The following is a 24563-nucleotide window of genomic DNA, read 5'->3' as shown; positions in this document are numbered from 1 at the left end:
TAGGTTAAGATAAACATGATTTATTCCACCCATGACTTATAGATTGGTTTACAAAACAAAGTGCAATTGATACATGTGATCCAGCAGATGTGAATGGCTAATATTAACCATGTAAGGGATTGTCCATTTTGCTGTAATTGATGTCAACATGAAGTAATTTTACATAAATTGTTATGCTGTATGTTTTAAAAACCCAATAATGTTGGTCCAGACCCGCTACCGTTGGGTGAATAAGAAAAACATGAACACCACACAAGGGTTCAAAGCCATAGATTTATTTAAATCAATTTTGAAATGCGCCATTTGACTGAATGTGCTGCATTTTTCGAGGTGCAAGAATGACAATTCATGTCCTGTTAAATCAATATATTTTGAGACCACCCCGTTTTAATTCTGACAAGATGAAAGTGAAATTCATGAACAAAGTTAAGATACTAAAACTACCCTAAATACAGTATATTAAAACCCCCAGTGGGTGAAACATCACTGCAACAGAACAGAATGCAGGGATTCTCCTTTATTTCTCACATGAGAATTTATACCCTTCCAAGTAGAAAATCTGCTGGACCTGCACACCCTACCATGAAGTCACATTTTACCACAGCTCTCCAGGGTTGTAAAATTTTATTTATTCTTTGTGGAGAAATCTGTACATGGAGGTTCTGGCCTTCAGTAGCTCACATATAATATTAGGACAACGGGGGCCAAGACAGGTAGCAAGCACACTGAAGGACCAGGAGCAGTTTCACACATTATTCAAAGCTGGAGAGGAAGGTCAACACAATCTCCTTCAGTTTGGCATCAGCTGTCGGTGAGATCATGCCATCAGTCCTGGAAAGAAACAAGGGTGTCCCATCAGTTCAGATGAAGTGGGGCGGCAGGGTAGCCTCGTGGTTAGAGCATTGGACTAGTAACCAAAAGGTTGCAAGTTCGAATCCCCGAGCTGACAAGATACGAATCTGTCGTTCTGCCCCTGAACAGGCAGTTAACCCACTGTTCCTAGGCCGTCATTGAAAATAAGAATTTGTTCTTAACTGACTTGCCTAGTAAAATAAAGGAAAAATAAAATAAAAAAATATCAACGCATGTTACCATTTTAACACTAACCACTGTTGACTTATAACTCAGATCATTGTGGTAGTCCCATGTGTGTTACCTGATTGTGGTGAGCAGGTCCTGGTGTTGGCTGAGGACGTGCCCAAGGAAGGCCTTCTCAAACCTGGTGATCTTGGAAGGGTCCATCTTGTCCAAGTGACCTCTGACACCGGCGTAGATGACAGTCACCTGCTCCTCAATGGCCATTGGGCCTATGGGAGGGAAAGAAATACATTAAAATAAAAATTGTGGACAACAAAAATAACAAACTTTTAGCATACTGGTGGCGACACTCACAGTACTGTCCCTGCTTAAGCAGCTCGGTGAGACGGACACCCCTGTTGAGCAGCTGCTGGGTGGCAGCGTCTAGGTCGGAGCCGAACTGGGCGAAAGCAGCGACCTCACGGTACTGGGCCAGCTCCAGCTTCATGGTACCAGCCACCTACACAGAAAGGACCAATTACATCATGGATTTAGGAGACAGATTCAAATGAAAAAAAATATATACTGTGGGCTAACTGATGAACTTCAAGGAAGTTGATCCGCATTTATCCAAAGACAGTCTCCTTCAGAACCACAGTTCGTACCTGCTTCATGGCCTTGGTCTGGGCAGCTGATCCAACTCTGGACACAGACAGACCCACGTTGATGGCTGGGCGGATACCTTTGTAGAACAACTCAGTCTCCAAGAAGATCTGCGGGGAGAGAGCACACCTCTTGTTTAGTGATTACATTAATCTTTGACATGTTGACTGGAAATTACATCCATCCACATCCACCTGTCCATCAGTGATTGAGATGACATTGGTGGGGATGTAAGCAGACACGTCTCCGGCCTGGGTCTCAATGACGGGCAGAGCGGTCAGGGAGCCGCCGCCAAAGTTGTCGTGCATCTTGGCGGCCCTCTCCAGCAGACGGGAGTGCAGGTAGAACACATCACCGGGGTAGGCCTCACGACCGGGGGGACGACGCAGCAGCAGGGACATCTGACGGTAGGCTACAGCCTGGAGAGTAGGGAGGGGAGAGAATACAGCTGTTGAACATGGATGAAGTCACTGTGCGAGCCCAGCTCATTATTTTTTCCCCTCCATGAAGTAGCATCACACTCAAGACTCCACTCAGCCCCATCTTCCCCTTCTCACCTGCTTGGATAAATCATCATAGATGATGAGGCCATGCTTGCCGTTGTCCCTGAAGAACTCTCCCATGGAGCAGCCTGAGTAGGGGGCCAAGTACTGCAGGGGAGCAGCATCAGAGGCTGTAGCAGAAACCACAATGGTGTACTTCATAGCATCAGCATCAGTCAACCTCTTCACCAGCTGCGCCACAGTGGATCTCTTCTGGCCAATGGCAACGTAGATACAGTACAGCTTCTTCTTCTCATCTTTGCCTTCGTTGAAACGTCGCTGGTTGATGATGGTGTCAATGGCAATAGCGGTTTTGCTGTTTGATTGGAAAAGGAATTAGATTACTTTACTGGTATACTTGTGCTCTGGAGCGTCTGGGGAATCAAATCTGGAAAGACACAGCAGTAGAATGGAAACAGTCATATCATAGCTAATAATTACTGCAATTATGAAGGCATGGTTTCTAAGTAGAATGAAAGGCAGTAGCAATTGGTTGAAATTAGAAGTCGAGGGATTAATTAGGGCCCATTTCAAGTTTCCATAATCTGTTTTTGGATGCCGATTACATTGCATTCCACAAGGAAACTGCATGGCAGGCTGACTACCTGTTACGCAAGTGCAGCACGGAGTCAAGGGAAGTTGCTAGCTAGCATTAAACTTAGAAGAAAAACAATCTTCACATAATCACTAGTTAACCTAGTAATATCGTCAACCATGTGTAGTTAACTAGCTTATCCTGCATGGCATATAATCAATGCCGTGCCTGATATTTATCATCGAATCACAGCCTACTTCGCCAAACGAGGGATGATTTAACAAAAGCACATTTGCAAAAAAAAGCACAATCGTTGCACGAATGTACCTAACCACAAACAATGCTTTCATTAAAATCAATACACAGAAGTATATATTTTTTTTAATCTGCATATTTAGTTAAGAAATTCATGTTAGTAGGCAATATTAACTTGGGAAATTGTGTCACTTCTCTTTTTCATTGCAAGCAGAGTCAAGGTATATGCAACAGTTTGCGCAGCCTGGCTCATTGCGAACTAATTTGCCAGAATTTTACATAATTATGACTAACATTGAAGGTTGTGCAAGGTAACAATATTTAGACTTAGGATTGCCGCCCGTTCGATTAAATATGGAACGGTTCCGTATTTCACTGAAAGAATAAACATTGTTTTCGAAATGAGTTCCCGAATGACCATATTAATGTGTTTATTATATTATAATTGGGTCTATGATTTGATAGAGCAGTCTGTTTAAGCAGTGGTAGGCAGCAGCAGGCTCGTAAGCATTCACTTTCTTGCGTTTGCCAGCAGCTCTTAGCAATGCTTGCTTCACAGCGCTGTTCTGGACTTGAATTGACTTTAAGCGTATCAAATCCTGAGATTAGGCTGGCAATACTAAGGTGCCTATTAGAACATCCAGTAGTCAAAGGTATATGAAATACAAATGGTATAGAGAGAAATAGTTGACGTCATAATTCCTATAACCTAAAACTTATCTGGGAAACTTCTTTCATATTCTGACCAAGGAACTTACCCAACGTTAGCTTTTTTACATGGCACATTACACATTTACTTTCTTCTCCAACAGTGTGATTCTACATTATTTAAACCCGTTTCATTATTTATGAGACTAAATATATTGTATTTATATATTATAATAAGTTAAAATAAGTGGCATTGAGTATTGTTGCAATTGTCATTATTACACACTAAAAATCTGCCAAATTATTGCTATCGTCTTTTGGGTCCTCCAATAATCGGTATCGCTGTTAAAATCATAATCGGTTGACCTCTAGTTGAAATAGTCTTCTACCGTCCTGGATAAAGCTAATTAAATTAGCATGGTAGAATATTAACACAACTGTTTATTTATTATACATTAATCATCCAAATTCTCAGAGGTCGACTGATTATCATTTTTCAACACCGATACCGATTATTGGAGGACCAAAATAAGCCAGTAACAATTAACCAGACGATTTTTATTTGTAATAATGACAATCACAACTGAATGAAGACTTAATATAATACATAAATAAAAATCGATTTAGTCTCAAATAATGAAGCATGTTCAATTTGGTTTAAATAATGCACACAGTGTTGGGGAAGAAAGTAAAAGTGCAATATAAAAAAAGTTTAGGTTTAAGTTCCTTGCTGAGAACATATGAAAGCTGGTGGTTCCTTTTAACATGATTCTTCAATATTCCCAGTTAAGAAGTTTTAGGTTGTAGTTATTATAGGACCATCTCTATACCATTTGTAGGCCTTTCTAAATCAACCTGGCCGGGGTATCCTGGAAGGACATTGACCTCATCCCGTCAGTAGAGGATGTCTGGTTATAAAAAAAAAAAAAAAAGCCTCTCACCATCTTAAATAAGCATGCCCCATTCAAGACATTTAGAACCAGGAACAGCCACTGATTCTCTCCAGACCTGACTGCCCTCAAACACAAAAACATCCTATGGTGTTCAGCATTAGCAGCAAACAGCCCCCATGATATGCAACTTTTCAGGGAAGCTAGAAACCAACACACAGGAAGTTAGAAAAGCCAAAGCTAGTTTAAGCAAAAAATTCGCTTCCTGCAACTCAAAAAAGTTCCGGGACACTGTACAGTCCTTGGAGAATAAGAACACCTCCTCCCAGCTGCCCACTGCACTGAGGATAAGAAACTCTGTCACTACTGAAAAATCCACTATATTTGAGAAGTTCAATAAGCATTTTTCTACAGCTGGCCATGCCTTCCACCTGGCTACCCCTACCCTGGTCAACAGCACTGCACCCCCCACAGCAACTCGCCCAAGCCTTCCCCATTTCTCCTTCTCCCAAATCCAGTCAGCTGATGTTCAGAAAGAGCTACAAAATCTGGACCCCTACAAAATTAGCCAGGCTAAACAATCTGGACCCTTTCTAAAAGTATCTGCCGAAAATGTTGCAACCCCTATTTACTAGCCTGTTCAACCTCTTTCGTATCGTCTGAGATTCCCAAAGATTGGAAAGCAGTTGCGGTCATCCCCCTCTTCAAAGGGGGGGACATTCTTGACCCAAACTGCTACAGACCTACAGTGGGGCAAAAAAGTATTTAGTCAGCCACCAATTGTGCAAGTTCTTCCACTTAACCTCTAGCGTCGAGCAATCCCGTATCCGGGAGCGTAATCATAGCCTCAAGCTCATGAGCATAACGCAGCGTTAACTATTTATGAAAATCGCAAATGAAATGAAATTTATTGGCTCACAAGCTTAGCCTTTTGTTAACACTCATCTCAGATTTTCAAAATATGCTTTTCAACCATAGCTACACAAGCATTTGTGTAAGAGTATTGATAGCTAGCATAGCATTAAGCCTAGCATTCAGCAGGCAACATTTTCACAATAAGAAAAGCATTCAAATAGAATAATTTACCTTTGAAGAACTTCGGATGTTTTCAATGAGACTCAGATAGCAAATGTTCAGTTTTTCCAAAAAGATTATTTGTGTCGGAGAAATCACTCCGTTTTGTTCATCACGTTTGGCTAAGAAAAAAAACTGAAAATTCAGTCATTACAAAGTTTTTTCCAAATTAACTCCATAATGTCGACAGAAACATGGCAAACGTTGTTTAGAATCAATCCTCAAGGTGTATTTCACATATCTATTCGATGATAAATCATTCGTGGTAGTTGCCTTTCTCCTCTGAACCAAATGGAAGCTGGGGACTGCGCAATAATTTCGGAGGACACCAAGCGGACACCTGGTAAATGTAGTCTCTTATGGTCAATCTTCCAATGATATGCCTACAAATACGTCACAATGCTGCAGACACCTTGGGGAAATGACAAAGTGTAGGCTCATTCCTGGCGCATTCACAGCCATATAAGGAGACATTGGAACACAGCGCATTCAAAATCTGGGGCATTTCATGTATGACATTTCATCATGGTTTCGCCTGTAGCATTAGTTCTGGGGCACTCACAATATCTTTGCCGTTTTGGAAACGTCAGTGTTTTTTCCAAAGCTGTCAATTATATGCATAGTCGAGCATCTTTTCGTGACAAAATATCTTGTTTAAAACGGGAACGTTTCTTTATCCAAAAATTAAAAGCGCGCCCCCTATAATCGAAGAAGTTAAAGATGAGGCCTGTAATTTTCATCATAGGTACACTTCAACTATGACAGACAAAATGAGAAAAAAAAAAAATCCAGAAAATCACATTGTAGGATTTTTTATTAGCAAATTATGGTGGAAAATAAGTATTTGGTCACCTACAAACAAGCAAGAATTCTGGCTCACAGACCTGCAACTTCCTCTGTCCTCCACTCGTTACCTGTATTAATGGAGGAGGACTGAGGAGGCAAGGAAATGACTGAGTGAGGAAAGAGCGCTGGAGATAAGGAAAGGCCTCACCTACATCAAAGCAGATGCTCACAGTGATGAACCCCACTGGGACACAAAATACCCCTGGATTCAAGAGCCAAGTACCCTTCTTGGCAACAGGAGTGGGGTGGAAGCCACCTTCTTGAGAACAGAAAAGCAACTCAAAAAAGAGCCAGAATGGAGAATAGCATACACAGCTCAAGTCCATGAAATGGTGGAGACAAGAGCAGTGAAGAAACTCAGAGCTCATTGCCAGCTGGAAGGGGCCAGTATGGTATGTCAGCCACTTGGTGGAGCCAAACCTGCACTCACAACACCTGTGCGACTGGTATGGAACAGCAGCCAGAAGTTTCAATCCCATCCGAGCAGTACTACTCAGGTTCAGGAGAGGCGTCCATGCTACCCTCTGCGACATTAAGAAAATGTACAATTCTGTGTGGTTGGAAGACCTGGAGATGCACCTCCACAGATTTCTCTGGAGAGGCACTGAGGAGGAAGAGATTGAAGAGTATGCGATCACCAGAGTCAACATTGGCGATTGACCAGCAGGGTGCATTGCGCAATTGGCTATGAGAGAGACAGCCCAACTGCACGTTTGCTCACCTGGAGGAGAAACGTAGGATCCTTGAAGAGGATACCTATGTCAATGACATCCTGACTTCCCATAATGACTTGCAAAAGCTGGACCAGAACACCAAAAGGGTTGAAGAGATCCTGAAGGCAGGCGGCTTCTTCCTCAAGCCCTGGGTCCGGTCAGATAAAAGTGGGAGGCAGGAGATCGTACCAGGAGAACAAGGAGCGCAGTCAAGCACAGCACTCATTCTCCGAAACCAAATGAGGGAAGGAGACAATAAAGCCCTTGGAGTTGGATACCTTGTACCTCATGACCTCAATTTCTCAAAGAGGAAAAAGAAAATGAGTCGCCCAAAATCTCCTTGATGAAGAGGTGAGGGAAAACTCCAAACCCACTGACGAGAAAAGAACTGCTGAGCCAGGTAGCTCGCCTGTATGACCCAATAGGCCTTGTCACATCTGCCAAACAAAAGGGTGCCATTCTTGTCAGAAAGGCGTTTCAAGAAGCTGGAGGCAGAACTCTGACCTGAGACACTTGGGACAAACCTTTTGTCAGAAAATTTGAGGGAAGAAGCTATCCAATTCTTTGAGGAATACACGCATCTTGGCCAAATCACCTTTCACAGAAGCCTCACACCAGTCAACTGGTTTGGAAAACCTTGGGGAATAACATTCTCTGATGGAAGTGACAAGAGCTATGGAGCTGTAGTGTACTTAAGATGGGAGACCCAGCAAGACATCAAAGTCAGACTGGTTGAATTCAAAGCAAAGGTCACACCATTGGACCAAAAGGGAGAACCAGTCAAATCTAAAATCTGCTGTGCTGTCTGTGCAGCACGACTTCGAAATTACGTTGAAAAGCAGTCGAATAGAAATTGAACAATGGCTCCATCTACTGGACAGTCAAACTGTGTTGGGAGCAATCCAGAGAGACAGCTATGGATATGAAACTTTCTTTGCGAATAGAGTTGGAGAGATCCAGAAATCCACATCTGTAGAAGACTGGTGGTGGATCCCAGGAGGCCTGAACAGTGCTGACATCATAACAAGAGGGGCAGCCCCAGAAGACCTCCAGTAAGATTCCATGTGGCAGGATGGACCAGCATTCCTGAGGCAACCTGTGAAAGAGTGGCCACAAGTCGGCCAAAGAAAATCGCTGCGTATGCCAAGGAAGGCATAAACAAACTTCGAAGGAAAGCTTCCTCAGCAGCACTGATCAGAGCGCAGGTCGAGAGAAACTAGAGTGATGCACAGCAAAATAACCCAGATGAACCCAAGACTCGAATCCGAAGATCACCAGCCGGCTCTGCGGTAACCAAACTGATTGATATCAGGAAATTCAGCAGTCTGACGAGGCTGATCCGAGTCATTGCCTGGGTTTGGAGAGCCACAACAAGATGGAAAAATGGTGACCAAGAATTCAGCCTCAGATAAACCGAAGTGGGAGGACACTCAAACTCTTTCAACAAACTGGAGGTCCAGAGCCAAGCTGTACTCACTGTCGGGGAGTGTGAAGATGCACTAAGAGACTTGTTCCTTGCAGCTCAAGAAGGTATAACCTTTCAAGACACCACTCAACAGACTCAGTGTTTACAGAGATAAAGAGACTGGGCTCTTAGTTTGTGGAGGAAGGTTCCAGATCTTTGAGGACGAAACTGCCGTACCAATTCTACCATATGAGGCATGGATATCCACTCTCCTTGCTCAAGAGGCCCACGGTGCAAACCATGAAGAAATAGCAGGCACACTCCTCCGGATGAGGAAGAAAGCCTGGGTGATAAAAGCCGGAAGCTGGCTAAAAAGAGTTGACAACTGTGTGGTGTGCAGAAAGGCCAGGACCAGAAAGTGCCAACAGATCATGAGTGACCTTCCATCCGAGCGGATAACACCAGCAAGACCATTTGAGTACACAACAGTGGACTTATTTGGACTGTATGAAGTCAAGGACGAGGTGAAAAAGAAAACAAAGCTCAAGGTGTGGAGTATTGTCTTCTGTTGCATGGTATCCAGAGCTATACACACAGATGTTGTCAGTGACCAGTCGACTGAAGGCTTCCTACTGGCTTACCAAAGATTCACGGCACTGAGAGGGCACCCAAAGAAATTGTGGTCAGATCCTGGAAATAACTTTGTGGGTGCCAGACGTGCCCTCAAAGTACTCTACCTCTTCTTGGATCAACTAAGTAAATCTGAGCTTAAATGAAGTTTCCAAGCATGGGACAGAATGGAGCTGGAAAATCCACCCAGCAGACTCCCCTCACAGGAATGGAGCTGCAGAAGCAGCTGTTCGCACTGTGAAGCGGGTTTTGCACAACCTGGGAGGAGAAGGACTCTTCACATGGAGTGAGTTTCAAACATTTCTCTACACAGCTGCTAACCTTGCCAATGAGGAGGCCCATAGATGCAAGAACTTAAAGCCGGGAGGACTGCATAGAATACATCAGCCCAAATTCCCTTCTGCTTGGACGGATTGGACCCAGAGGAGATCTTGGATGCTTTGATTTTGAATGCTACACATACAAAAGATTGAGAGCTATCCAAACAGAAGTTGACCGGTTCTGGAGGAAGTGGAGTCAGTTAGCTGGGCCCAATCTATTCATGAGGAGTAAATGGCACACGACACATAGGAATGTGGCGGTTGGAGATGTTGTCTGGCTGGCTGACCAAAATGCCTGGAGGGGTCATTGCAAACTAGCCAGTCATCAGCGTCTACATTGACAAGAAGGGCATCGTCAGAGATGTGCATGTCAGAACTTTTCACAGCTACTCAGTCCCAACTGTGAAGCCTGCTCAAGAGAAGTCAGACTGCTCTTTCAAATCAAATACTTAATTATAATAAACACACAAATACAAGCCATAGGTCATTAATATGGTCAAATCCGGAAATGATCATTTCAAAAACAAAACGTTTATTATTTCAGTGAAATACGGAACCGTTCAGTATTTTATTGAACAGGTGGCATCCATAAGACTAAATACTGCTGTTACATTGCACAACCTTCACTGTTATGTCATAATTATGTGAAATTATGGAAAATTAATTTGGTTCTTTGTTAGGAAGAAAATGGTCTTCACAGTTTGTAAGGAGTCAGGCTGCCCAAACGGCTGCATATACCTTGACTCTGCTTGCAATGAACGCAAGAGAAGTGACCATTTCCTGCTAACATATATTTCATTTAACTAAATGTGCAGGTTTAAAAAATATATACTTGTGTAATGATTTTAAGAAAGGCATTGATGTTTATGGTTGGGTACATTGGTGCAAAAACAGTACATTGTACACGCATGCGCTTGTTAAATCACCCGTTTGGCGAAGTTGGTTGTGATTCGATGATAAATGAACAGGCACCACATTGATTATATGCAACGCAGGACAAGCTAATTAAACTAGTAATATCAACCATGTGTATTTAACTAGTTATTATGTTAAGATTGTTTTTTTTTTATAAGATAAGTTTAATGCTAGCTAGCAACTTACCTTGGCTCCTTGCTGCACTCGTAACAGGTGGCCAGCCTGCCACGCAGTCTCCTCATGGAGTGCAATCGGCATCCAAAAATGAAGATTACCGATTGTTATGAAAACTTAAAATCGTCCCTAATTTATCGGCCATGCAGATTAATCAGACGACCTCTATGCTCAATCCCCAGTTAGCCCTACTGAAGGAATAGAGGTATTTTCTAAGATAGCATCTGGCCATCTGCGTTTACCCAGTCTGCCGGTCACCGATGATCAGCTCACGCTGGCCACGCCCAATGGGCACCAGGCTGTCCACAGCCTTGATGCCAGTCTGCATCGGTTCCTTCACAGAGATACGGGGGATGATGCCAGGGGCCTTCAGACCCACACGCCTACGGATGCTAGACCCAAGAGGACCCTGATGGACAGAGTAGGGTTAATGCCATTCTGATCAGACCTGATATGCCCAGGCTGTAGTTAACCTCTAATCACAACCCAAGGACTCTGCCTCGATCCGAAAGGATCAGACAGGAGATCCTGTTTCTTATGTGGTGTTCAAGGGGTTTTAGTATAAAATACATGTCTATTTCACATTAATTCTCAATGTACAAAAGTCCTATTCTAATAATAACTAGCGATTAACTACACTTTATTTTTTTACCGATCTGCCCTCACCTTTCCATCGATGGCATTGCCCAATGCATCCACCACGCGACCCAGCAACTCTTCACCAACTGGCACATCCACGATGGCACCAGTCCTCTTCACGATGTCACCCTCTTTGATCAGCTTGTCATTACCGAACACCACAACACCAACATTGTCAGGCTCCAAGTTCAGAGACATACCCTAGAAAAGAGGATAAAAGACAATGGTAAAATGATGAAGATGACAGTGGTTAGATTGAACAGAAGCTCTTCAATGCAACATGGTTCCGTTAAATTCATAGACTGTCTAGATCAGCACCTTGAGCCCAGAGGAGAACTCCACCATCTCCTCAGCCTGAACATTCCTGAGACCGTACACTCTGGCAATACCATCACCGATGGAGAGCACACGGCCAGTCTCCTCCAGATCAGCACTTGTGTCAGCCCCCAGGATCTTCTCCTCCAAGATGGAGGACACCTCAGCCGTGCCTGGGCAAAAGAACCCACTCATCAAAATATGGACTCAACTTGACAGTCAACATAACTTCTCATTTTTGTTAGTATAATATAGCCATAGAGGAATCCCTTTTATGTTTGTACAGGGAGAAATAGCAACAATTGATAGTGACTGGTAAGGAGCTGAATGTGACATAAAAAAATTAACCCATCTCAAACAGATTTTTCCAAAAGATCAGAGCCTTGACTATTTTACAAGGCATTGTGTCGCACTGCACCTTCAAGTGTACATCTTGATGGCCCCTGCTCATTTAAATAGGTACTTGTGGCAAAACAGGATTTCTGACCTAAATAGTAAGTGTCATTAACTAAAGGTCATTCGTTGAGTCAATCATTCGCTTTACGCACCAGTCTTTGCAGCAAGACATGGTCTGTGTGTATGAAGGTGAGTCACTCCTACACTGGCGGCGGCAACATTCTTGGACACCTAGAATGAATGCAGGCATGGTCAGTTATTGTTCAAGACAAGTGCTATTGTACTGATGCAATGGGAAATAAATCGTACTATGTATATTGTAATCGCTAGCTGCGTTACAATGAACTGAAATCAAAACATATGCCCCAAGGCATTAGCCCAAGCGTTGTTAGTTAGCTAGGTTGTCCGCAAGATGTCCTCTCTTTTGACTGCTGGCAATGCCAGTTAAACCACCACTACAAAAACATTTTTCAAAACAAGAAACTAAACTGTAGTTAACTAATTATAATTATATGAACTTGTTCTGTGCAAGGCGGAGCATTCTGTATGTAAAATACCCTGACCTTCACAGAAATTAGCCAACTAACGGATAGCATGCTAAACTAACGTTACATAGCTAGCACAGCCATTTTACGGGACCGTAGTGTAGTTGAAGTGCGCATAAGTGCATTCATTGAAAGGGAAAATACTAAATGAAATGTGCAATGAATGAGTTATACAAACAGCAATGTAACGTTATAAAATAAAATATCAAGACAGCAGGTCGAGTGGCATGAGATTCCTTGCTGGGTCATGACGTTCTAGACAAGCGTGTGAAGGTGGAGGCCTGTAAAGGCCTACCCTTCGTACACCCACTACATTGACATTTCAATTCGTGCAATGCAAATGGTCTTACATTCAACAACCAAATCAATACTCACAAATCCAGCCCGTCTGGGCAGGCTTCTGGCCAGAGCCGCTGCAACTCGCACGGATAACATCTCTAACGGAAGAATGTGACTTGTCCTCCACCACCTGCAAAGACCAGCTAGTTTTACTTAGAGGGTGTCCTATGTATGCGAATGACCTGGGGGGGGCTGGCTTCGTTCTTCTTCATTTTACGTCATCCGTGATGACAGCCTGTCATTTCAAATCGTTACTGCCATCTACTGTAGTGGAGTTCACGTTTCAGCTGCTATGTATGAGTGGTACAATAGCGCCCACTAGCGATCATAAAGGGCCTGACATTTTTTGGGGGGGGATTCGACACAACCTAGAGGCCATGTGTGGTACTGAATATTTCCAAAACGTGAAAATACCGATCCATCGACGCTTTGTCAACGAAGCAGTTGCTTGTCAGCTCAGTGCTAGAACTGCTTGAATGTAGGTTGGAACGGACCATCTGCATGGGCTATATCTCATCAACCCAGCGGCAAAACAAGGATCCAAGAATGGTTTTAGTGCATGTCGGATATCTGGTTCTTCCTGTATTTGGCTCAGTAAGAAATAGAGGTATTTATATATATATTTATCTTTAACAATTACGTGTGCCCTGTTAATCTTAATATCGCTAAAGCTGCTCGCTAACCTGGTCGAAAATCTATTTTAGGATCCATTCCAACAAGCGACTGTGTTGTTGTCTTAGCTAGTTGGCTACCAAACAGCTGTTCCGTTCTATATAAAGCGAATGATAGCTAACTAGGACAAAACAGTATGTTTGCCATACAAGGCTATTATGTTCTCATTCGTTACATTTTTATTAACAATTGCACGACAATATTACACATTTTGGTAGTATGGGTCTGATCGTATATATATAAAAAATATAGCCTTTTCAGGTAGCTATTGACAGCTAACTAACGTTAGCTATCTAATTGTTATATGGACGCGCGTTAACCGATGCTATTTAGCTAACGCTAGCTACCTTTTTAAACGTTAAGCTATTTTTGGACATGATATTGTAGTAAGTCAGCTCTATTTCAATACATATAAGCACAGCCATTGAAATGAATGTCAGAGAGGAATGCGTGAAACACGTTCAAACTTGTTTGAAGGTTAGTTAGCTGGTTACTAAGTGCTAGCTCGGTCGATATGTTTGTAGGGAGAATGTATTTAATCCCAGGATGTTAATTGAAGATCATTTTTACTGCTTGCCAAGAGGATTTTATGACTAATTCAATTAGCTAGCTAGCTAAAGAATGTTTGCTATACCGCAACTACTAGCTAACAAACAGGCTAAATTGTCATATTTTAAAATGTCAGGAAGATCTTTAAACACGTAACGTTAGCTAATTTAGCTAGCTATGTAGGTTGTTTTTCCAATCTGGTCTGAGCGTTTCGTATTCTGTATTTGCAGTAAATCCGATACATATTTAGTAATATGTTATGTATTTTATGCAAACATCTATGTTATGAATTATAGCTAACCTTAATTAACGTAACATGCTAAGTAGTTGCAGAGTAGCTAAAATTCTAGTTGTCTGTGATGAGATTCGAGCTCACGGTATACGCCCACCTGACCAAACAACAAACTTTCGTTTTTATTTAAGTAATCGTATATCTTATTTAACTAAACGTAATATATGATACTAATTTAAGTGTCCCGGATTTACCTTGTTTACCTTTGCTATGTTATGTCTCGTCTGAGACTAGGCTGATCCACCAGTTGATTTTAGACAGTAATTCCCCATTGATTCAGTATCAAAACATACTTAAGCAATAAGGCACGAGGGTGTGTGGTATATGGCCAATATACCACGGCTAAGTTGCTGTTCATAACCGTGACGCAATGCGGAGTGCCCGGATACGGCCCTTAGCCGTGGTATATTGTCCATTTACCACAAACCCCCCGAGGTACCTTATTGCTATTATAAACTGGTTACCAAGGTAATTAGAGCAGTATCAATAAATATTTTGTCATATACATTGTATATGGTCTGATATACCACGGCTGTCAGCCAATCAGCATTCAGGGCTTGAACCACCCAGTTTATGAAGTTGCATAAACCTTCTAGGCTACAGTGTAGCATATTAAGTTCATGCAGTGGCATCAATTATTTCACATTGTGCTTTTATTTCTGTTCTTATTTCCTGTTTCATAGTTTCGAGGCTGGCTCTACATTCTGCATTTATCAGATCTTTGTCGTCCCTCCCATTGTGTAGCTAATGATCATCTGCTGCTGTGTGGTGTGGCGTGGCCTGGCCTCTGCCTGTTCTCTGCATTTAGCTGTATTGAATCCCTTCTTCATTTCCTCTTTCCATCAGAAGACGACATTGGTGTATATATAACAACAACAAAAATGTATCATTCAACCATAGAGTATATGTGGAAAAACTAAAACAAATAGCTAACACCTATATAATAACTTTTTGTCTTTGTCAAGTTGTTGTAGATTTAACACGTTTTTAGCTCTTAAAGAGAATCAAATGTATGTCATTGTGTACCTCCCATTCAGTCTTGATTATGACAACAGCCTATTGTAAATCCCTGTAAAGTGGATACATTTTGCATGGATTCTATTTCTGCACTGCTTTACTGAACACCAGAATTTGGCAAATTTTCTTTCTTTTTTTCCCCCATGGAAAATGCATTGTACAAAGGTAGCTAAGTAATAGTATATTTTGCTCCAATTGGCATTCTTTTTACATGTACAATTACATGTAAAGCTTATGCATTGTCATATTTTATTGAATATGATCACACACAATTATAATTACCTCGTGGTCATCTGAGTGATTTCAAAATAGACAACACATCAACATTTTATAAATACTGGTACACTTCACCTGTTCCCAACAACCTGTCATAACCGCCTCCATTTGTGTAACCCTTTTGTTCCTCTTGAAAATGAATATCTTTGAAACACTGAATTATCAGGCCTTTTGCTCACTAAGGCCAAAACCAAATCGTAATGCTATAAGTGTAGATGCTCTCACTGGTTGTTCACTTCCCAATGAGCCTCCCCACTAACAAAAGTACAAAATGCTATCCATTTCACAGGGATGCTTATCTCCTGCACTGCTACAGTGAATCTTCTAGTAGAGTAATAACGTATTTTATTGTTTGGTTGTGGTCTCTCTTTACCTTTTTGTTCTGGTAATGGTACTTTCAATGCATGGTCACATTATGATTCATATGATTATTATTATTTTCTTTTTTACATTGAATAGTAAATTCCAATGTAATCTTTCTGTAGTAAAGATGTACCCTACCGTGCTGTAGCCAACCACATCTGCTCATTAGATGCTGCTTCTGTTCTTATTAACCCTATATGGAGCATGGTGGGCCTTGCCTTCAGTCAATGTTGTTTATTTTTGTTGCATGGTGTTTATATTATCATTATTACAAAAACACAAATTCCACAAACTAATATTTTTCAATAAAGAATATAGTATTTTTCCTAACCTTCAGTGTGCTTCTTGCTGATTTCCATTTATTGTCTTTAGCCCTCCCCTCGTCCCTACCTTCCACCCCACCCACCTCTCCCGCTGTGACAAAGATAGACAATTTCAATGCTTTTATCATCACAAGGCCTGAATGAGTCTGTCCCCTGTCATTCATGGTGATTGTACCACTGAGACAATTGAAAGTGCAGTGTGCCACAGTTGAACCTTGGATCAAATGATTTAACCATTGTGATTAGTGACTGGTTAGGAGCTGAATGTGAGACAAAATAACCCACCCCATTCAGATGTTTCTGAAAGCTCACAGGGCCTTGACTATTTCACAAGGCATTTTGTAGCACTGCACCTTCAAGTCTACTCCAACTTAATGACCCAAATGCAATGTAGACTTAGCCTTTTTCTCAATTGTAGGGCTTTCACCTGTTTTCATCTGAATGTGTTATCCACTCTACCACCAACACTTTCGCATGTTCTTCGTGTTAGAAAAGGTGAAGGTGACTTTCACAAAGGCCTATAGATCGATCCGTCCCACAATGTTTGTGCTAGGCTGCGTATAGCTCAGTGGATACATTCAGTTTACATTTGTTTGATGTTCTTTTTCCAGGACTTCTCATGCTGCCCGAGTCTAAAATGCATTTACCGCAATGGAAAACATGTCACTGACTACGAAATATAATCCTATAAATTGTGTTCTCCCCTTTCAAACATATTTTGTCATATTGCCATCAATGTCACAATGCAGCCTAGGCCACATTCATGCTAATTGCAAACCATTCCCATTACTATCAATTATCAATGTTATTTCCATTAGAATTGTCAGCCCTATATAGTATGGAGACAGTGTACTGAAACTGTAGTGCACTGTACTAGTCTCTGATTCAACAGCAGCCTGTTCTCTTCAGCTGCCAAATAGCTGTGGTTCGAAGAGGGGAAAAGTACTGTCAAGCTATTTCCTCTGCACCAACAAATCTATGCATGGGAAAAGTTTGGGTAGCAGTGTGTCAATGAGAGTAAGATACAGGCCAAGGCAGTATTTTAATTGATTTCTGGAAGGAGATAGACAAATATATTGTAGGCTTTATGTGGCCTTGGCCTTGACTCGTGCTCATAGATATTACACATCTTGGCATTTGCTGTTAGATATTTCTGGGTAGTGATATATAAACAGACACATCATTGATGTTGTGCTATATAATGTTACCCACAGTTCAAGTGAAACAGTTATCAGAAAAAGGACCCACTCACAGCAATGCTATATCACATTGTTACAATCCTCAGTGATTTAGAAAGGATGAACAGTTTGTGTCATAAAAAAATAAACATCTTAGGAATAGATGTTCTGCCTTTTGTCCCACTGTGGATCAATGATGTCATGCATCTGAATGTCACACTGTAGATCTTGAAGTTGGAGAACATTTCTAGCAGCACTAATATCAAAGGGATTCAAAGTCATTCAGATATGTTACATGTACCCCTAGATTTTAAAACTAGATTAATTTTAAAAGCACTCTGTTACACAATTTAAATGCACAATCCTGGGCACGCACATTGCCGAAGAGTCAGATGCCCAGAGGTGAGAATCCAACCCGAAGGTCAAATGTCACATGATGCCATAATAGAACGTGCTTGGAAGTATTAACATTTTCCATGCAGGTTTGAATGTGTTACTTCACCATATCTCCCTATCCCCTGATGTAAGTTTCACCATAGGTAAGAGTTAGGGCTTTTGTAAAGATCCTCCTACAGAAACACAATTACATCACACAAACACACACTCCATGTCACACACAATAAATTCTAACCTACCGTTTCTCTCTCAGGTGTCTGACTCCCTCTCATTGTTTCCACAGGATCCCACTTTAACCGGCAGCAGCAGCAGCATAGCCATGCTACCTCTTGCCGGCACTTCCAGCTAGGCCCCCAGGCCCAGCTGCCCATTGACTTCCCAATGCCCCACCCAGGTCAGCCCCAGTCGGGCATCAACCCCCACCTGGCTCCCCCTGGCCATCAGCATTCTCCCCAGCTCCACCCGCCCCTCAACCCCCTACCCCCCACACCCCAGTTCCAGGACATTTCTGCCCCCCCTTTCCTACCTCAGGCCTTACACCAGCAGTACCTCCTCCAACAGCAGATCCTAGAGACCCAGCACCGGCGCATCATGCCACCTTCCAGGTATGGGGACCTGGTTTCTGGCTAAGCACGGCACTCCCATAGTAACTTGGGTACCTCCATAAGCTATAGAAAAGTCAAGGTTTGTATTAACAACTACAGTATATTTGAGGGGTAGTTCAGTTTGGCATGTGTTTTCACACCTCAAAAGTGCTTTAAAGTTGAGTCAATTTCCATTGGATCTGTAGATCCACACAACATATGGCATGGAATATGATGTGCACAGAAACCTTTTTTGGTTGTCCTGTCAGCAGACACCAGCCCCACAGACTGCGGCCGGGTTACGAGTTTGCTCCCGTCCTCCACATCCCCCCACAGCCTGCGGCCCAGCAGCCTCGCTACCTGGCTGAAGGCACAGACTGGTAAGACGCCAGCATGCACTCATACAATAATGTGGCTTCATTGTTAAAGGGATACTTTGGGATTGTGGCAAATATGCCCTTTATCTACTTCCCAAGAGTCAGATGAACTTGTGGATTTGTATACCATTTATATCCTGTACGAAGGAAGTTAGAGGTAGCATTCTAGCAGATGCCCATAGACTTCCAGTCATTGTGTTAACTCTCGTTAGCATTGGCTAGCAAAACTAGCTCTAACTTCCTTCATACTGGACACAGTCCAGTAAAAAATGGCATCCACGAGTGCATGTGACTCCGGGGAAGTTGACAAAATACTGAGGTATCCATTTAAGTCTCAAACATTACTCCTGGACTGTGGATAATCTTAATTTTTTAATTTGAGTCACCTGTTCCCACAGGCATGATGGATTATTTGTCATGTGCGCCGAATACAACAGGTGTAGACCTTACAGTGAAATGCTGACTTTACAAGCCCTTAACCAACAATACAGTTTTAAGAAAAATAACTGTTAAGTAAAAAATAAAGCGCAGCAGTAAAATTACAGTAGCAAGGCTATATACAGGGGCTACCAGTACAGAGTCAATGTGTGGGTCAGTCGACGTAAATTGAGGTAATATGTACATGTTGGTAGAGTTAAAGTGACTATAGGTAGATAATAAACAGAGAGTAGCAGCAGCATAAAAGAGGGGGAGGGGGGGGGACAATGCAAATAGTCTGGGTAGCGCTTTGATTAGCTGTTCAGGAGTCATATGGCTTGGAGGTAGAAGCTGTTAAGAAGCCTCTTGGAGGCAGGCCATGCGATTTCGTCTCTGTGTTATATTGGCATTGAACATGTCACCCTCCCTAGGAGAGGGGTGAACTTGATAATTTATTGTTAAAACGAGAGGCTGCCTGGATCTTTAACTTAAAGACCCTTGCTCCCTTCGGTCTCAACGTAGACTTTGATCTGAAGCCATTCTTGTGATTATTGTGACTTTGCCATTGTAATTGTTTGTAAGCTTGTGTAGTCTAAAAGGAATCTATGATCGTATGCTATCCATTTATTGTTTGCATGCTGTTCTTTGTATGCCATTTTAATATTTGATAATTAACCAATGATAGTAGGCCACTCTTGTCCATGATTACAGACACCTGTGACATTTGACACTATATAAATGAGTCATCCCGCAGTGTTTGAGATCATACCCTGATGAAGACAGCTTGGCTGTCAAATTTTTTTGTTTCTGAGTTCCGACAGTGTGCGGCTCTCTTTTATTTTCAAGAAGCCTTTTGGACCTAGACTTGGCTCTCTGGTACCGCTTGCCGTGCGGTAGCAGAGAGAACAGTCTATGACTAGGGTGGCTGGAGTCTATGATACTTTTTAGGGCCTTCCTCTGACACCGCCTAGTATAGAGGTCCTGGATGACAGGAAGCTTGGCCCCAGTGATGTACTGTGCCATACGCACTACCCTCTGTAGGGAATCCAAGGACAATCAATGTTAATGATTTTTGTTGGGTCTGTGTTTAACTGGTTTCTCTCTTATCTCTCCTCCTCTGTTGTGTGGTTGGTCAGGGATTTGAGTGTGGACGCGGGGCTCCCTCCTCCTCAGTACCATGTCCGCCCACTGCCCCAGCACTACCATCACTACCTGACATCTCCCAGGATGCATCACTTCCCCAGGAACAATGCCTCCACCCAAGTGGTGAGATCATCACAACTCTTTTTGCCATAATATTTAAATGAACAGAATGTACATTTACAATTAAAGCGATGTTCAATGATCTGTGCAATCATGGCATCCATATTTGTTGTACCACCCATAGTGTTTGATTTGGTCTTTACACCATAGATCATTGTAGAGACTGGGTTTAGGGATGGCTGGCATCTGTATGAAATTCAAAGATGTTTTCTCAGAGTTGAGGAGAATGTATCCAGATTACTCCCTTACTGTCTCTCTGTATGTTCTCTCTAGGTTGTCCATGAGATCAGAAACTACCCGTATCCTCAGTTACACCTGCTGGCCCTGCAGGGCCTCAACCCCTCCCGCCACGCATCAGCTGTGAGAGAGAGCTATGAGGTATTGTTATCCCAGTCACATGGCTAACTCCAGTCAACCCTGTCACACTCTCACCCCGACACACACACACTCTGGTAATCACACGGCTGTCCTCACGCCTCTGTCCCTGCCTCCAATGCTGTAGACAGCCTCATGTGGGACTGCTCTTCTCTTTTCCACGAGTTCTGTTTTCCAGATGCTTCTGAATCGAAAAGCTATTGTTTTATTTTGCTTTGTTCATTTGTTGTTTTTATCGGACTGAAATAAGAGCCAGTATTAATGAAGTGTCTTGAGGTAGAGACAAATGCTTGTTCCAGATGTTTAACAGTCTTCCCACATGTGTTGCCTGTAGGAGTTACTGCAGCTGGAGGACAGGTTGGGCAGTGTGAACCGAGGGGCTGTCCAGACCACTATTGAAAGGTTTACCTACCCTCACAAATACAAGAAGGTAAGAATATGCCCTCAGGTCGTGTCTGTAACGGATGTACTGAGGCAGAACATTGAATAAAGCACAATAGAACAGAATGACACGGACGAACACTGCCGTCTCATTTTAGGTCATTGTTAGCCAAAAATCTCTCCAAGGAATCCTGTCTCCTTGTAGTCCAAATGGACTTGTTATTTACACTACAGTCAGATGGTTTGGAGTGTACCCAATTTAAGACCACAGATGACTCCTCTTGCAGGTGAAAGGACAAATTATTATAAAGCTGTGTGAGTCTTGTGAGAATTATTTGAATATACTGAAGGAATCATAGGCATGCATGACATTTTAGTGATTAATTGAGACTGGAACCTGAAGCACACTTTTTAATTGTGTCAGCAGTATTTGCAGTAGATATAAGGGAGATGGTAATAAACTGGGTTTGTCATTGCATACCTAGTCATGTATCTGAACTACAATATGTGGACTTCAAGCATCTTTCTCTTTTCATGTGAACTATCAAAACTTAGCGAATGAAATTGAGTTAAATTTGAAAATATGCATATTGCTTTTTATAATGCATTTTTTTTGTATATTTTATTTTCCAGAGGATACCTCAGGACCTGAAGCTCGGGCTGGTGGATGAGGAACTGGATACAGATGAGAAGTGTACCATCTGTCTGTCAATGCTGGAGGATGGAGAGGATGTCAGGTGGGTCCAGTCACAATGCTAATGTCAATGTTATTGTCATGGTAACTTTGGTGCCAAAACAGACTACAGTTTGCAGATCTCTGTATCTATGGTAATTCATATTAACACTCTTCATCCTCTTCCTCCACCACCAGGAGATTACCCTGCATGCACCTCTTCCACCAGGCGTGTGTGGACCAGTGGCTGGCCACCAGTAGGAAATGCCCCATATGCAGGGTGGACATTGAGACCCAGCTGGCACCAGACAGCTGATGCCTCCTTTCCCTGCCCACATCTTGTAAAACCCCACCTCATCCCTAGGGGGAGCTCTGCCAAATGTCCCCCTTCCCATCTGCATCACATATGAGCCTGCCTTCTGAGCCAGCTGAGGAAGACAATGAGCGGGAGGGGAGGTGAGAGGGATTAACAAAGCACACTGATCCAAACAATAGAGAAACAAAAGAGGCTGATGGATGGATGGATGGATGGATGAAGAAGAGAGGCAGAAGGGTTCCAGAATGTATGGACAGATTTGCAGGGCCTTGATGAGCCTCCATCAGGGTTTTGCACCGTAGCATTAGCTTCTCCATACACTCAGAGATGAGATCCTCCATTAAACCACCAAGCGAGCGTGTGTGTTGTGTTGTTGGGTTTGTATATGTGTACTGGTCTCACTCCCTCTTGATGAAACCCAAAATGCTGAGCTCTCTTGCTACAGCACATCTGTGCGAAACATGACAAGATATGAAATCAGCAGTGGGATGTTTCTTGAAATGAGCTTCTGTGGCCTAATACATATGATGTTATGGAGTGTAGTAGTCTTGTTATTGATCACCAGTATTTAACAGGGTGACAGTGTGGTGTAGCAAGCAAAAAACCCACTTTAATAAATAAGGTGGGAAAAAATACAAAATGGGGAAATAGTCTTCTTTAAAAGAGGGTAATAGGCATACAGGCAGCTTTAGGCAATGAGGAAGTGCTAGCTACGTACAAAGGCCAATCAATAGGTGGATTTCCAGTACAGTAGATCTCTGCTATCACAGTGGATGCTAGAGATGCTAACCAGGCATGGCTTCAGTGGTTTGTATTGTGCTGTATTGGGGCCTCTATACTCTAGAACTGAGGCCCCAGATATGCATGCTGTATGGCAGGCTTGGGCTGTCTTGTGATTGTGGAGCAGTAGGACGTCTGCGCAGGATGACGTTTATTGTCATGAGTCTTGTCCTGGAGGCAGAACTCCGCAAGACGGAACAGCTGCAAAGTCAGAATTGGATACATTGTAAAAATTAATTAAAACAATTTTAGGTTAGGGTTAGCAGTGGGTTAGAGCGGCCTCCAGAACAAGATTCATAACGGGGGGAAAACGGAAAAGTCCGCGGTATCTCTGCATGTGAAACATACACGGTATGACTCTCTCCCTCATCCATGGAGCAGGATGAAGTTTCCCTTAGATGCTGATCTTAGGTCAGTGTTGCATCTCCCCTCCTAATAATTAAGATTAGAATTGGTGGAGAGGAACGCTGATTATAGAACTGTGCCTATGGGCAACTTCTACTCACAGCTTCATCCATAGCAGGATCTTTAAGGCTGGCATTGGCTGGAGGATGCAGTGTCTGTGTATTGTCTTTAGAGTGAATACAATGTAGTTATTTTCTAACATACACTACCACTTAGAAATGTCCTTGTTTTTGAAAGAAAAGCAAAAAAATATCCATTAAAATAGCATAAAATTGATCAGAAATACAGTGTAGACATTGTTAATGATGTAAATGACTATTGTAGCTGGAAACTGCAGATTGTTTTTATGGGATATCTACAGAGGCCCATTATCAGCAACCATCACTCCCGTGTTCCAATGGCACATTGTGTTAGCTAATCCAAATTTGTAATCCAACCCACAAATGCTGATGCTCCAGATACTCAACTAGTCTAAAGAAGGCCAGTTTTATTGCTTCTTTAATCAGAACAACAGTTTCCCCCTGTGCTAACATAATTGCAAAAGTTTTTTCTAATGATCAATTAGCCTTTTAAAATGATAAACTTTGATTAGCTAACACAACATGCCATTGGAACACAGGAGTGATGGTTGTTGATAATGGGCCTCTGTACGACTATGTACGTAGATATTCCATTAAAAAATCTGCCATTTCCAGCTACAATAGTCATTTACAACATTAACAATGTCTACACTGTATTTCTGATCAATTTTATGTTATTTTAATAGACAATTTTAAAAAAATCTTTCAATAACAAGGACATTTCTAAGTGACCCCAAACATTTAAATGATAGTGTATACCAGGACCTTATTGCCTACAGAACAAACCTATGTGATTTATACAGTACATAGCAAACAACCTCCATTGTGTTTCGGTTCCCTTCCTTTCAATCTCAGTTGTTCCCGTTTTTCGATACAAGAATACAGCTGGTGTCCCAGGGAGAGATCCAACTCGTAAGCCTTTGTTCTGTGTTCTGGAATGTGTAAGATGGTCCCCCATGATGGTAGTCATATGGTATTGCTAGAG

At 42.3% G+C, this 24563-nt stretch overlaps 2 protein-coding genes across 4 annotated transcripts; one reads left to right on the top strand and one right to left on the bottom strand.

Annotated features, from left to right (window-relative positions):
• Window positions 1-4: 4 nt before the first annotated feature.
• LOC135513838 (ATP synthase subunit alpha, mitochondrial-like) lies at window positions 5-13047 on the bottom strand. Its single transcript, XM_064936795.1, has 11 exons — window positions 12898-13047; window positions 12130-12208; window positions 11585-11754; window positions 11294-11467; window positions 10870-11036; window positions 2238-2538; window positions 1875-2099; window positions 1683-1790; window positions 1393-1537; window positions 1157-1307; window positions 5-831 (listed from the first exon to the last, which is right to left on the bottom strand). Exons 1-11 carry the CDS (start codon window positions 12955-12957, stop codon window positions 753-755), a joined length of 1659 nt encoding a protein of 552 aa, XP_064792867.1. The 5' UTR covers window positions 12958-13047; the 3' UTR covers window positions 5-752.
• A 181-nt stretch (window positions 13048-13228) lies between these two features.
• On the top strand, window positions 13229-23760 carry LOC135513840 (E3 ubiquitin-protein ligase ARK2C-like). 3 transcript variants are annotated; one of them, XM_064936797.1, is made up of 8 exons: window positions 13229-13468; window positions 18211-18532; window positions 18784-18891; window positions 20442-20571; window positions 20842-20946; window positions 21278-21373; window positions 21958-22061; window positions 22196-23760. In XM_064936797.1, exons 1-8 carry the CDS (start codon window positions 13363-13365, stop codon window positions 22311-22313), a joined length of 1089 nt encoding a protein of 362 aa, XP_064792869.1. In that variant the 5' UTR covers window positions 13229-13362; the 3' UTR covers window positions 22314-23760. The 3 variants fall into 3 exon arrangements, 2 of the variants coding, with proteins under 2 accessions (XP_064792869.1, XP_064792868.1); XM_064936796.1 differs by having other exon boundaries at window positions 13230-13468; window positions 18781-18891; XR_010451583.1 differs by lacking the exons at window positions 18211-18532; window positions 18784-18891; window positions 20442-20571; ... (2 more) ...; window positions 21958-22061; window positions 22196-23760 and adding an exon at window positions 15058-16355 and having other exon boundaries at window positions 13377-13468.
• The last annotated feature ends 803 nt before the right edge of the window (window positions 23761-24563 follow it).

The sequence above is a fragment of the Oncorhynchus masou genome, chromosome 25 (assembly GCF_036934945.1).
Source record: "Oncorhynchus masou masou isolate Uvic2021 chromosome 25, UVic_Omas_1.1, whole genome shotgun sequence".
NCBI lineage: Eukaryota > Metazoa > Chordata > Actinopteri > Salmoniformes > Salmonidae > Oncorhynchus > Oncorhynchus masou.
This window is presented reverse-complemented; position numbering and strand designations above follow the sequence as displayed.